The sequence below is a fragment of the Sus scrofa genome, chromosome 13 (assembly GCF_000003025.6).
Source record: "Sus scrofa isolate TJ Tabasco breed Duroc chromosome 13, Sscrofa11.1, whole genome shotgun sequence".
In the NCBI taxonomy this organism is placed as follows: Eukaryota; Metazoa; Chordata; class Mammalia; order Artiodactyla; family Suidae; genus Sus; species Sus scrofa.
Window position 1 is genome coordinate 40,035,251 of NC_010455.5, and position 12,495 is coordinate 40,047,745.

At 43.8% G+C, this 12,495-nt stretch overlaps 1 protein-coding gene across 6 annotated transcripts in view; it reads left to right on the top strand.

Moving 5' to 3' along the window:
- ABHD6 (abhydrolase domain containing 6) overlaps window positions 1–12,495 on the top strand; it is a 72,932-nt gene that overhangs the window by 52,715 nt on the left and 7,722 nt on the right. For all 6 annotated transcript variants that reach the window (XM_021069089.1, XM_021069091.1, XM_003132273.6 and 3 more), the window contains 4 exons: window positions 2,580–2,736; window positions 4,394–4,507; window positions 6,046–6,178; window positions 9,664–9,821. In XM_021069089.1, coding sequence (XP_020924748.1) covers window positions 2,580–2,736; window positions 4,394–4,507; window positions 6,046–6,178; window positions 9,664–9,821 — 562 coding nt within the window. The remainder of the gene's footprint in view (window positions 1–2,579; window positions 2,737–4,393; window positions 4,508–6,045; window positions 6,179–9,663; window positions 9,822–12,495) is intronic.

Here is a 12,495-nt window from a genome sequence, read left to right on the forward strand (position 1 = left end):
CCATAAATTATGCATTACAACAAAAATCCAAATAGTTTTTCTTAAAAAAAACAGTCAACTCCAGGAGTTCCCATTGTGGTGTAGTGGAAATAACTCCGACAAGGAACCGTGAGGTTGCAGGTTCAATCCCTGGCCTCGCTCAGTGAGTTAAGGATCCAGCATTGCCATGAACTGTAGTGCAGGTCGCAAATGCGGCTCAGATCTGGCATTGCTGTGGCTGTGATGTAGGCTGGCAGCTGTAGCTCCAATTAAACCCCTAGCCTGGGAACCTCCATATGCCGTGGGCGTGGCCCTAAAAAAGCAAAAAAATAAATAAATAAGTAATAAAAAAAATAAAAACAGTCAACTCCATCAAAATCCAACACTCAAGAATGAATAGCTTCTTTAAGTCACAGTAACACTGGAATGAAGGCCAGTCCTGGTGTCTGAGTGATCCCCTGGGCCCAGCAAGGGGACTAAGTTTCCCAAGCCCTGAAGACAGGGGATAACACCCCAAAACAGGGCCTCAGTTTCTACTCCACCTTCATTGGCCAGGCAGTTGCCAAGAACAAAGGCTGCACTTTGTGATACCTGGCAAGCAAATGCAGTATCGCTTCATAAATTGACGCCTCTCTGTATATTTGTGGAGAAGCTTTCAGAACATGTCAAGGAGAATCTGTCCTTCTATTAGGCTGGAGAGAGTCCATAGAAGACTCTGGATGTCATGAAGGAGGCAGTGGTTCAGGCAGAGGAAGCCACTGCTGAATGACTAGGAAGCTAGAGAAACAGGAGAAGAAATGCTTGAAGAAGGAAAAGAAGGGTCTGGCTTCAGTTCCCCTCACATCTTCAGAAAACAGCAGCAGTGCTCAGGAGGAGTGTGAGGAGTCAAGTGCAAGACCCAAAAAGAAGAAAAACCAGAAGCCCCAGGAGACTTCTCAGGAGAATGAAATGGAAGACCCGTCTGTCTCTCTCTAAACCCAAGAAAAAGGAATCCTCTTCCAAGGAGGAGCTGGATAGTCATGATCTTAAAGAGACGGCTGGCAGTGGAAATCCTCCAAAGAGGAAGAAACCTTTCCCCAAAGAGGAACCAGTTAGTGACCCAGAAGAGTCAGCAAACAAGAGTGTCCCCAAGGAAAAGAGGAAATTCTCCTCAAGGAGGAGCTGTAAGCAGTGAACCTGAAGAGTCTGCTGGCAGCAAGAGCAGCCTTCTTCTCCAAGGAGAAGAAAAAGTTCCAGAGCTATCCCAGGAAGATTAGAATGGACATTTCCTTGGTGGGGAATAGCCCGCAGAGATATTTCCCAACCCTTGCCCTGTATCCCAGTAAAAACACACTCACAAGAATCAATCAGTCCATCAATAAGGTTAAGACTGAAATGCAGAAATTTGGTTGACAAGCTAATCAACCTGCTGAAATATTTACAAAAGAGTGTTTCTTGCAGAGATGCCAGTCACTGGAATCACTGACACTGTTCAGCAGTAAGAGTATCAGGAGGCCTGAGATTTAATAAGGGATCCAGGGATCTGTTAGACAGTCTGCTCTTGTCCTCTCTCCCTATCTGTCGATTTGTGAATGTGGAAAGATACCACTGCCAGCAACTGCAGCCTTGATGAGAGTCCAGCTCTTCATCTCCATGAATAGTAAGTTGCAGGTGATGAGCAGGAACACACTTTACCTTTAAGTCTTTTGATGCATCTCCTGCCTATTAAAGTACCTCTGTGGGGAGGTACTCAAGACAGCGGCACTGAACACAGAGGTTCTCATGCCCACACAGCCCAGATTTCAGGTGTTGATGGCCATGGCCCACCAGGAACTACAAGCCAGCTCTCTGAGAGGAGGCACCACCTTTGTGTTGGCCTCTCTAGAGTCCTCCCCACCCTTGCCACCAGCCATTTCAAATTCTGTTGAAGTTCAAACAAGCAAGGCCAAGAAGGAGCTTTGTCAGATACCCAGTGGGGTCCCACTGCTTGCTCCTTCTTTGCACTGTGGTTCAAACTGCTAGAAATACATATTAACCAAAGGCTGTTATGGGACATGCTCCTTGAGAAAACACCCCCTTTCCCTTCCAAATAGAATGACTAGTAATGTATATTCCAGAATATTCATTTCAGGTGCTTTCTGGAATGGTTTCCTTTAGTGCTTCTTCTTCTTTTTTTTTTTTTTTTTTTTTTTTTTTGTCTTTTTGTCATTTGAGGGCTGCATCCTTGGCATATGGAGATTCCCAGGCTAGGGGTCGAATCAGACCTATTGCTGCCAGTCTACACCAGAGCCACAGCAATGCCAGATCTGAGCTGCATTTGTGACCTACACCACAGCTCACAGCAATGCTGGATCCTTAACCCACTGAGCAAGGCCAGGGATCAAACCCGCAACCTCGTGGTTCCTAGTCTGATTCGTTTCCACTGTGCCACAACAGGAACTCCCCCTTAGTGCTTCTTGACAAGGGTGAAGCTCGGGGAACTCCAGGGACATGCGTGGAGAAGGAGGGCTGGGAGAAGCGTTAATTAGTCTTACCTCCAAGTAGGGCTACAGGGAGTCCCCCTCCCCAAGCTGCCTCTCTGGACCTTGCTGACTTGCTTTGCCTGTGTCTTTCCTCCCCAGGTACTGGCGGAGGGCGCTGGGCATGCAGGTCCGCTATGTTCACCACGAGGACTATCAGTTCTGCTACTCCTTCCGAGGCAGGCCTGGGCACAAGCCTTCCATCCTCATGCTCCACGGATTCTCTGCGCACAAGGACATGTGGCTTAGCGTGGTCAAGGTGCTGTTCTGGAGTCTTCCCTCTTCACACAGTGTGTCACTCACTCAGTAAAAGGTTTCCACTTGGCTGCAATGTCATCAGCAGTGGTAGAAAGGAAAGGGAACTGTGGCTTATCTCCTAAAACAAACGTGATTTATTATTCAGATCCTTTTACCAGACAGAATTTATTGAGTTGGGTGTTGTTTGTAAAATCTGTGCCTCAGAAATTGTTTCACCTTATGAGTAATTTTTAGGGAAGGTTTCTGACACTCAGCTTCATCTCAGGATGGTCCTAATTACCAAGATCCAGCTTTTTAAAAAATCGTTTGTTTTCCTATTCTCCAAACATCTCTTCTCCCTCCCTTCCCCTCCTTCTCCCTTTTCTGCTTCTCCTTCTCCCTTCCCCACCTCCTGCCCTCTTCCTTCTGTTTCTGCTTTTTCTCTTTTCCTTTCCTCATCCCTTTAAAGAAACTGTCTTAATCGGGCAGATTTCTGGGAGTTTTCCAAATCACTCACTTTCTGTCCAGGTTTACTTGGATGTGGCAACTTGCTTTACTTGTTAAGGGTAAACAGCTGGTAAAGATAGGGGCTGGGAGACCTCTTGGGAGGGAAGGATGTCAGGCTCTCACCTCAAGCATATGAATGATCCCACAAATGATCTACACCAGGAGGAAAAGGCTCACACATCCTCTAGTTACTTATGTTCTTATTTCCAAATTCCACTGGGAGGACAGTCCTTCTCATGCTTTAATGAACCTTCAGCTCACGTCCTGTCTCCATCTTTCAGGTAACTGGATACTTATGTATTGATAATTGATATTTTTCAGATAAAAGTGGCACATATTTAAATGGAAGAAGTGATTTAAAAAATACCCTAGGTAGTAGACCTTAAGGCAAAATAAATTAATAAATAAATAAGGTTGAACCCAGAATGAGAGTGGTCAGATATAGTCTTAGGAAAAGCATAGTTCCTGTCAGCTCTGGAGATGGCCAGGTCTCTGGGGAAGAGAACCATCCCTTACAGTTCCAAGTTAGTGGCTACATGACTGGATTAATGTGGAAGGAGTAAAGGAGAGGAGGAGGAGGTAGTGCCTGCCAACTGGTGTCAAGAAAGAGCAAAGGGAGTTCCTGTCGTGGCTCAGTAGTTAATGAATCCGACTAGGAACCATGAGGTTGCGGGTTTGATCCCTGGCCTTGTTCAGTGGGTTAAGGATCTGGCATTGCTGTGAGCTGTGGTGTAGGTCGCAGACACGACTCGGATCTGGTGTTGCTGTGGTTGTGGCATAGGCAGGTGGCTACAGCTCCATTTCGACCCCTAGCCTGGGAAACTCCATATGCCTTGGTGCAGCCCTAGAATAGACAAAAAAATAAAAAATAAAAAAAATAAAATAGCAATGGATGCATGCCGACTACCCTGACCTTAGCCTCCATTTTCGCAGTCATCCCCCAAGTCCCCTTCCATATATGTATTAGATTTGCGGGACTTCTGTTCCTGTAAGTCTACTAGCAATGCTTATTCACATCAGATGTTGTTAGGGTAAAGACACTAGGTGGTCCAGGCTCATACCTCCCCAGGGTTGCTCTCCAGATCACTTGGTAAGTGGGGGGCAAAAGCCCCATAAAAATGGGACATGTTCTATACACCACATACTGACTCTTAGGGCCTGTGTGTCCTTAGTTCCTTCCAAAGAACCTGCACTTGATCTGCGTGGACATGCCAGGACATGAGGGCACCACCCGTTCCTCCCTGGATGACCTGTCCATAGATGGGCAAGTCAAGAGGATACACCAGGTAAGCATGAAGCTCCACCAGAAATTGCCCAGATGGGTCCTTCCCACCATTGCATACCTAAGTCTGAAGCGCAGGCAAGAGAGTTCCATTCTGATCCAGGTCTAACTAGCCTGCATGACATTCTATTTACAAGTAATTGCAAACAAAACGGCTGCCTAGTGGTCAGCTCTGGAGGATCAGGGCTTACTGTAGACTCTTCTCCTCTACCTATATTGCCTTTGTTTCTGAAGAAATACAATCTCATTTTCTCAGCTCTTCAAAAAAGTTTAGAATTCCTCAGAACCATGTATTTCCCTAGACTCTCTTTTTCTGCACACCAGCTACATGATGACAGTAACAGCACTTCTATCTAGCTGTGGAGGGTGGGGAGGGTACTCTTTGCTTTTTGTTCTATATTCAGTCCCCTTTGGCTGGACTTCCAATGTCATGGGGCTCATGAACCATTTCAGAATTTAGTGGTTCATAAGCTTCAAATTGATGTTAAGTATTTTTCCCAAATGAGGCTATTTATTCAATGTTTGCCCCAGAATATGTATTCTGTTGAAGTTAGGAACCTTGTTTATTTGACTCTCTGCTGCATCCTCAGCAGCTAACCATAGTTCCTTGCACATAATAGATATCCAATAAATATTTTTTAGGTGAATGGGTAGGTAAGTGGATAGTTGGATGGCTGGATATATGGAAAGCTGGATGGATGGTTGGATGATTGAAAAGACAGAAGAATTGGCGGATAGTTATATGAATGGATGGGAAGGGCTGTAAATTAGGGCAAGAGTCAGCAGACTATGGCCCATGGGCTGTATTTGGCCTGCCATCTGTTTTTGTAAGCTAAGTTTTTTTAATTTTGTTTTTGTTCTTTTGTTCTTTGGCATGTGGATATTCCTGGGCCAGGGATGGAACCTGTACCACAGCAGCACCCCAAGCTGCTGAAGTGACAGTGCTGGATCCTTAAGCCACTGTGCCACAGAGAACACCAAGCTGAGGTTTATCCAAACACAGCCATGCTCGTTTATTTACGTATTCTCTTTAGCTGCTTTTCTGCTTTAACAGCAGAGTTGAGTAGTTGTAATAGAGATCATATGGCCCACAAAGCAGAAAGTATTTACTCTTGGGACGTTTATTAAGAAGTTTGCTGGAAGTTCCCTTGAGGGAGCAAATTTAGGATCCAGTGTTGCCAAAGCTCTGGTGCAGGCTGCAGCCTTGGTGCGGGTTTGATCCCTGGCCCAGGAACTTCCACATGCTGCTAGTGCATCCAAAAAAACAAAACAAAACAAAACAAAAAATTGCTGATTCATGACTTAGGGGAATCCTTGTTGGTTTTATACATACAAATGACCCCTCACTAACCTGTGCCAGGTAAAGAGCAGTACATGCATGTAAAAGGCCTTGGTAATAGATCCAGTAGATTTCAGATCCCCTTTTATCAATAGCCCTTTTCATTTGTCCCCATAGGGAGTATAGAGGTGTTCTGCTCTGTAATCACCAATGTCATTGTCCACGGTTGTATAACCAAGCCTCTCTTTTACTTCCCTTCCTAGTTTGTAGAATGCCTCAAGCTGAACAGAAAACCCTTCCACCTGATAGGCACTTCCATGGGTGGCCACGTGGCTGGGGTGTATGCCGCTTACTACCCATCGGATCTCTGCAGCCTGTCTCTTGTGTGCCCTGCTGGTGAGTTATGAGGCTAAAATAACCCTGAGAGTGACTTGAGCATAGCAGGATCTGAATCTCTGAAGAAACAAATTACAGTATCTACAATGACTCTTTTTTTAGAATCATCCTTTTGGTGATATTTTAGAGTTACTGATCAGAATGCTTTAGTGGTACAATCAGTAGTTGTATAACCATAATCATAACCATGTTAACTTTTTTTAAAATTTTATTTATTTATTTTTTTTACAGAATAAAATACATATATTTAAACACAATTACATTCACACAGATTATTATATCATGGATCTCAAGAAACAGATTAAGTGACTCCCTCTGGAGAAGTGGAATGGAAAATATGCTGAGACAAATAGGAAATTTATTTTATACTTTATACCATTTTGTATGGCTTTCCTCTTTAATATTTAGTATTATCTATTACATTTCAATTTTTCTTTAAAAATTAGCATTATGTTAAAATTGTGTATATTATACAACTAAAATTTATAAAGAAGAAAGCCTTATATACCATTAAATATTTTATATAGCATAATAAAAAGGATAACTTAACTGGTAAGAATAACAAAAATAATATACCCTCTGGGAATAAGTAAAATATAAAATGCATAAATTGGTTAAAAACCCATGTAACTATATAACTATGTCCTCACAATTTGTTACATCTTATTGATTCTTCAGTATAGGCATTACACCATTCTAGGTGATGTGATAAACAAGACATTATAGAGCTTACATTGTACCATGGAGAGAAATGGTTATTAATAATGCAATTGTAGAACTGTATTATTTAATTGTACAGTTGCATTATTTAATTATAATTATCATAAATTCATTGATGGAGAGGAAATCAGAATCAGATGTAAGAAGACTTCAGTATTCCAAGAATGATGTCAAATGACCCCCTTCATGGTGGATTATGCACTTATTTACTATGAGATATGTTTCTTTTCCAGAGAGTCCTTGTTTGTGTATCAACTGTAGATTTTTGGTTTGCAGTTACTCTGAAGTTTTGATGTAAGGGTCTACATGTATATGAGGTTGTTTTAAGTTGTTGTCCTCTTAATTGCAAGTTCATCTCCAGTGTCCTGCATTTGTACCCACATCTTGTCAAGATTTCTGATTTTGGTGGTATAATTGTGCATGGATGATTTCATATCTTTACTGTAAATATACCTTTACTGGTGAGCCTTGTCATTTGTGGAATTTTTGTTTCCTGTTGCTGTCTTTTCCTTTCTGCCTAGAGAAGCTCCTTTAGTATTTGTCATAAGGCTGGTTTAGTGTTGCTGAATTCTCTCAGCTTTTGCTTATCTGTGAAGGTTTTGATTTCTCCTTCAAATCTGAATGAGAGCCTTGCTAGGTAAAGTAATCTTGGTTGGAGGTTTTTTCCTTTCATCACATTAAGTATATGATGCCACTCCCTTCTGGCCTGCAGAGTTTCAGCTGAAAAATCTGCCAATAACCTTATTGGGGTTCCCTTGTATGTTATTTGTTTCTTTTCCCTAACTGCTTTCAAGATTTTCTCTTTGTCTTTAATTTTGGTCAGTTTGATTAATATGTGTCTTGGGGTGTTCCTCCTTGGGTTTACTTTATATGGTACTCATTGTGCTTCCTGGATTTGAGTGAGTGGTTCCTTTCCCACGTTAGGAAAGTCTTCGGCTATTATCTCTTGGAATATTTTTTCTATCCCCTTCTCTCTCTCTTCTCCTGGCACCCCTATAATACGGATGTTGGTGCATTTAACGTTGTCCCAGAGTACTCTGAAACTCTCTTCATTTGTTTGCAATCTTTTTTCTCTTTTCTGTTCCACATCCATAATTTCCACTAATCTGTCCTCTACCTCGCTTATTCATTCTTCTGCCTGCTGTATTCTGCTGTTAGCTGCTTCTGGTGAATTTTTATTTCAGTTATTGTATTTTGCATCTCTTCTTGCTCAAGTTTTATATCTTTTATCTCTTTGGTCAGTGTGTCCTGTAATTATCCATCTTTGCCTCCAGTTTATTTCCAATGTCTTGCATCATCTTCAGCATCAACAATCTAAAGTCTTTTTCCTGGAGGCTGAGAATCTCCTCATCGCTTAGCTAATTCTGGGGATTTTTCTTTCTCCCTCATCTGAGTTATAGTTCTCCGTCTTTTCATTTTTATAGGTTTTTGGTGTGGTGCCCTTTTTACAGATATTAGAGTTGTAGCCTCTCTTACTTCTGGTGTCTGCCCCCCTTGTGGCTGAATTTGGTATGGGGGCTTGGTGTAGGCTTCCTGATGGGAGGGGCTGATGCCTGCCCACTGGTAGGTGGGGCTTAGTCTCTGGATGGGGTTAAAGGCAGCTGTGTGCATGAGGGGTGTTTAGGTAGCCTGTTTACTGAGGGGTGGGGCGTGATCCCACCTGGATTGTTGTTTACCCTGGGGCTTCTCAGGGCTGACTGACAGGTGGGACCAGATTTTCCCAAAATGACCACCTCCAGAGAAAGGCATGGCTGCTGAATATTCCCAAGAGCTTTGCTTTCAATGTCCTTCACTCACAACAAGTCACATTCACCCCTGTTTTCCCAGGATGTCCTCCAAGAACTGCAGTCAGGTTTGACCCAGATTCCTATGGAGACTTTGCTTTGCCCTGGGACCCAGTGCACGTGAAAGTCTGTGTGCACCTTTTAAGAATGGGGTCTCCGTTTCCCCCAGTCCTGTGGAGCTCCTACACACAAGCTCCACAGACCTTCAATGCCAGATGCTCCAGGGGCTCTTTCTCCCAGTGCCAGATCCCTGCACATGGGAGTTTGATGTGTGGCTCAGAACTCTCACTCCTGTAGGTGAGTCTCTGTGAACCAGTTACTTTCCAGTCTGTGGAGCTTCCCACCCGGGAGGTGTGGTGTTTCTTATATCGCATAATCACTCCTCCTATCTCTTGATGTAGCCTCCTCTTTGTCTCCTGGAGTAGGATAACTTTTTGAAGGTTTCTGGTCCATTTGGGTGGAGATTGCTCAGCCTTTAGTTGTGAATTTTGTTGTTTTTAGGAGAGAAGTTGAGCTCCAGACCTTCTATTCCACCATCTTAATCCTGTGCAGTAGTCTTAAAAAAAATCCATGTTGACTTTTAAAATGTAGAGCCAGGAGTTCCTGTCATGGCTCAGTGGAAACGAATCTGACTAGCATCCATGAGGACGCAGGTTCTATCCCTGGCCTCACTCAGAGGGTTAAGGATCTCACATTGCCGTGAGCTGTGGTGTAGGTTGCACATGTGGCTTGGATGCCACATTGCTCTGAGTGTGGTGTAGGTCTGCGACTGCATCTCTAATTCAACCCCTATCCCAGGAACTTCCATACACTGCGGGTGCGGCCCTAAAAAGCAAAAAAAAAAAAAAAAAAAAAAAAAAATCTGCTGGTGAAAAATACCTGAAATATATTAGCTCTGGGCTAATATTGGAAGTCTATATAAAACTGGGTTTGGTAAGAAGGTAGATATATTGCCAAGCTGTTTTGGTTTGAATCCTACAGGTCTGCAATACTCAACTGATAATCACTTTGTAAAGCAGCTGAAAGAACTGCAGGAGTCCGCTGCCATAGAAAAGATTCCCTTGATCCCGTCCACCCCCGAAGAGATGAGTGAAATGCTCCAGCTCTGCTCCTATGCCCGTATCAAGGTGCCCCAGCAGGTAATGCGTTTTTCTGCAGCCGTGTGGCTGTCCTCCACCAAAAGCCAGGTGGCCAGTACCAGCTTCCTTCATGCATTCCCTCCTCTTGCACTCATCTGCTTATTCATTTAGCAGGCATCTGTATCATGCCTGTGACATATGTGCTTGGGCATCATGGTGAATAAATAAGACTGAGAAGATTCCTGGGCAGATACAAGCCAGTGGGGAGGCAGAAAATAGCAAGAAAATTACAAGTTGTAATAAGTTTTGTAGAGGAAATGAAGATAATGCAGTGATTGAAAACAGGGATGCAGGAGAAGCTTAAATAAGCCTCTTTGAGAAAGCATCCTGAGCAAAAATGGAGAAAACATTTGTAAGTTCAAGATGCTGGAAAGAGGCCAGAGTCCCTGGAGCCCAGAGGGTGAGGGAAAGATGGGTTGAGATGAGATTGGAAGGGAGGAAGGGGCTCAGTTAGAGAGTCTCATTTTTTCAAAATCTCGGGACCTTTACACATTTAGGAATTACTGAGCACCCCAAGTGTCTCATTTCATTAGCCATCAGAATGTTGACATTCTCCCTTATTCTGTAGGCTCTGAATATTGGTATGCTTTTGAGAGAATGAAAGTGAAAAAGGCAAGTGCCATTAATATTATTATGAAAATAATTTGACCTTTTGGACTCTTAAGAACCACTCTGAACATGTAGTAGATCATGTAGTACTTTGTAGGTTATGGAAAGGGGCTTGGAGTTTTCCATAGTACAGTGGAGGAACCAAAGGGTTGTAGGGGGTACAAACAGAGGCAGAGAGACCCATTAGGGTGCCATTGTGGCTTGGAGATGAGAATGGTGTAGACTGGAGTGGTGGCAGTGGAGACAAGAGCTCTGAGAGGCTTTGGGAGGAAGAAGATAGGACTTCCTGGAGGATTGCAAGTGGAGGATACAGGAAGGCGAGGAGTCATAGGTGACTTCTGGTACTTCAGTTGGATAAAGGAAGTGTTTTCTGAGTAGGGGAAGGAGAGGGCGGGGAGGTTTGGGGGATAAGCTAAGAGCTCCATTTTTGGATGTGTGAAGTTCCAGTTCCCTGTGAGTCCATCAAGTGCCAATGTCAAGTAGACAGTTGAAAAGACACGTGGAGCTGAAGGAGTCTGGCCTGGAGCTGTGCAGTTGGAGCCCTCAGCCAATGATGATGTTAAAGGTGATGGGTCTAAGTGAGGTCAGGTAGGGAAAGTGTGGAAAACCAGGAGAGGAGAGCCCATGGCTGAGCCTTCACAACAGCAAATTATCTCACTCTGTTGAAGAACTGGACCCTGCCTCAGGGTGGGGTGTGTCTTCCTAGCAGTTAAGAACTTGACTCATTAATAGGTGTGGCCCATCTCTGAGGATGCACCAGAATCAGATTTCCTGGTATGGAAGTTCCTGTTGTGGCTCAGAGGTAACAAACCTGACTAGTATACATGAGGATGTAGGTTCGATCCTTGGCCTCTCTCAGGGGGTTAAGGATCTGGCATTGCTGTGGCTGTGGTGTAGGCTGGCCATTGCAGCTCCAATTTGACACATAGCCTGGGAACTTCCATATGCCTTGGATGCAGCCCTAAAAAGACTAAAAAAAAAAAAAAAGATTCTGTGATATGTTCTATCCATGAAATCCCCTTTTTAGTCATGATGTTGCCCTGATCCCCTCTCAGTACTGATCTCTTTCCAGAGTAGAGTGGCCAAACAGGGTTTAGAAAATTCTATGTTTTGAGTTTTCAGGGATGTGAAAACACTGGGAGAAGATAAATACAGGTCCTAAAGTTTTCTCTCCTAGAAGGGAAGGAAACCCAAGCACTCGGCCCACATAGTCACATTGCACTCTGATTATCTACTTGCTTATGTCTTCCATTCTAAATCTGTAAGAGCAGGGACTTTGTCTTTGGCTGTTCTGTCCCCAGCCTTTAGCACAGTGCTTGCATAAAGTAGGTCCTAGGTATAGATTGGATGGATCAGTGGATGGAAGGGTGCCTGGATAATGCAGGGGTGGAGAATGGATGTGTAATAGATGCAGAGTAGATGGATTATGAATTGAGGCACATGCATGCACAGATGATTTAGGAATACCGAATAGATGGATGCCTAAATGCTTAGATGGATGGGAGGATGTCTGGAGACTATATGGATGGAGGTGGATGGATTGGTGGATGCAGGATAGTTGGATACATGGTAGACATATGCATATAATTCAGAGATCCATGACGGGTGGGTGATGGATAGATGGATGTCTGCATGAAGCCAGGATGGAGGATAGATGGGTAGATGCAGGATAAGTAGACACATGGATAGACCTGGGCCTGCCTGAGTCAGATGCAGGATGGATGGATAGGTGGGTGGGTGGAATAGAGGTGGAAGAGGGATGGATGCAAGATGAAGAGATGCATGGGTGCAGGATAGATAGTAGAACAAAGAAAATATCTGATGCTGAGCAGAGACTGTTGGACGGTTTGTTGTTGGTCTCACCTCTAGGCTTCCAATTCCAGAATAGTCAGCTTCTGTCATGCTCCAGAGCATGGGTTTAGTCCAGAGCAGTTATGGCTGCATCCTCCCACTTCAATGCACTGAGAGTGTATTTGAAGAGTTCAGACTATTCTAAGGGAGATGAAAGGAGTGATGGCTGCTAATGTGACCCCTGGACCCTACTTCAAGAACCCTGAGGCAGGGG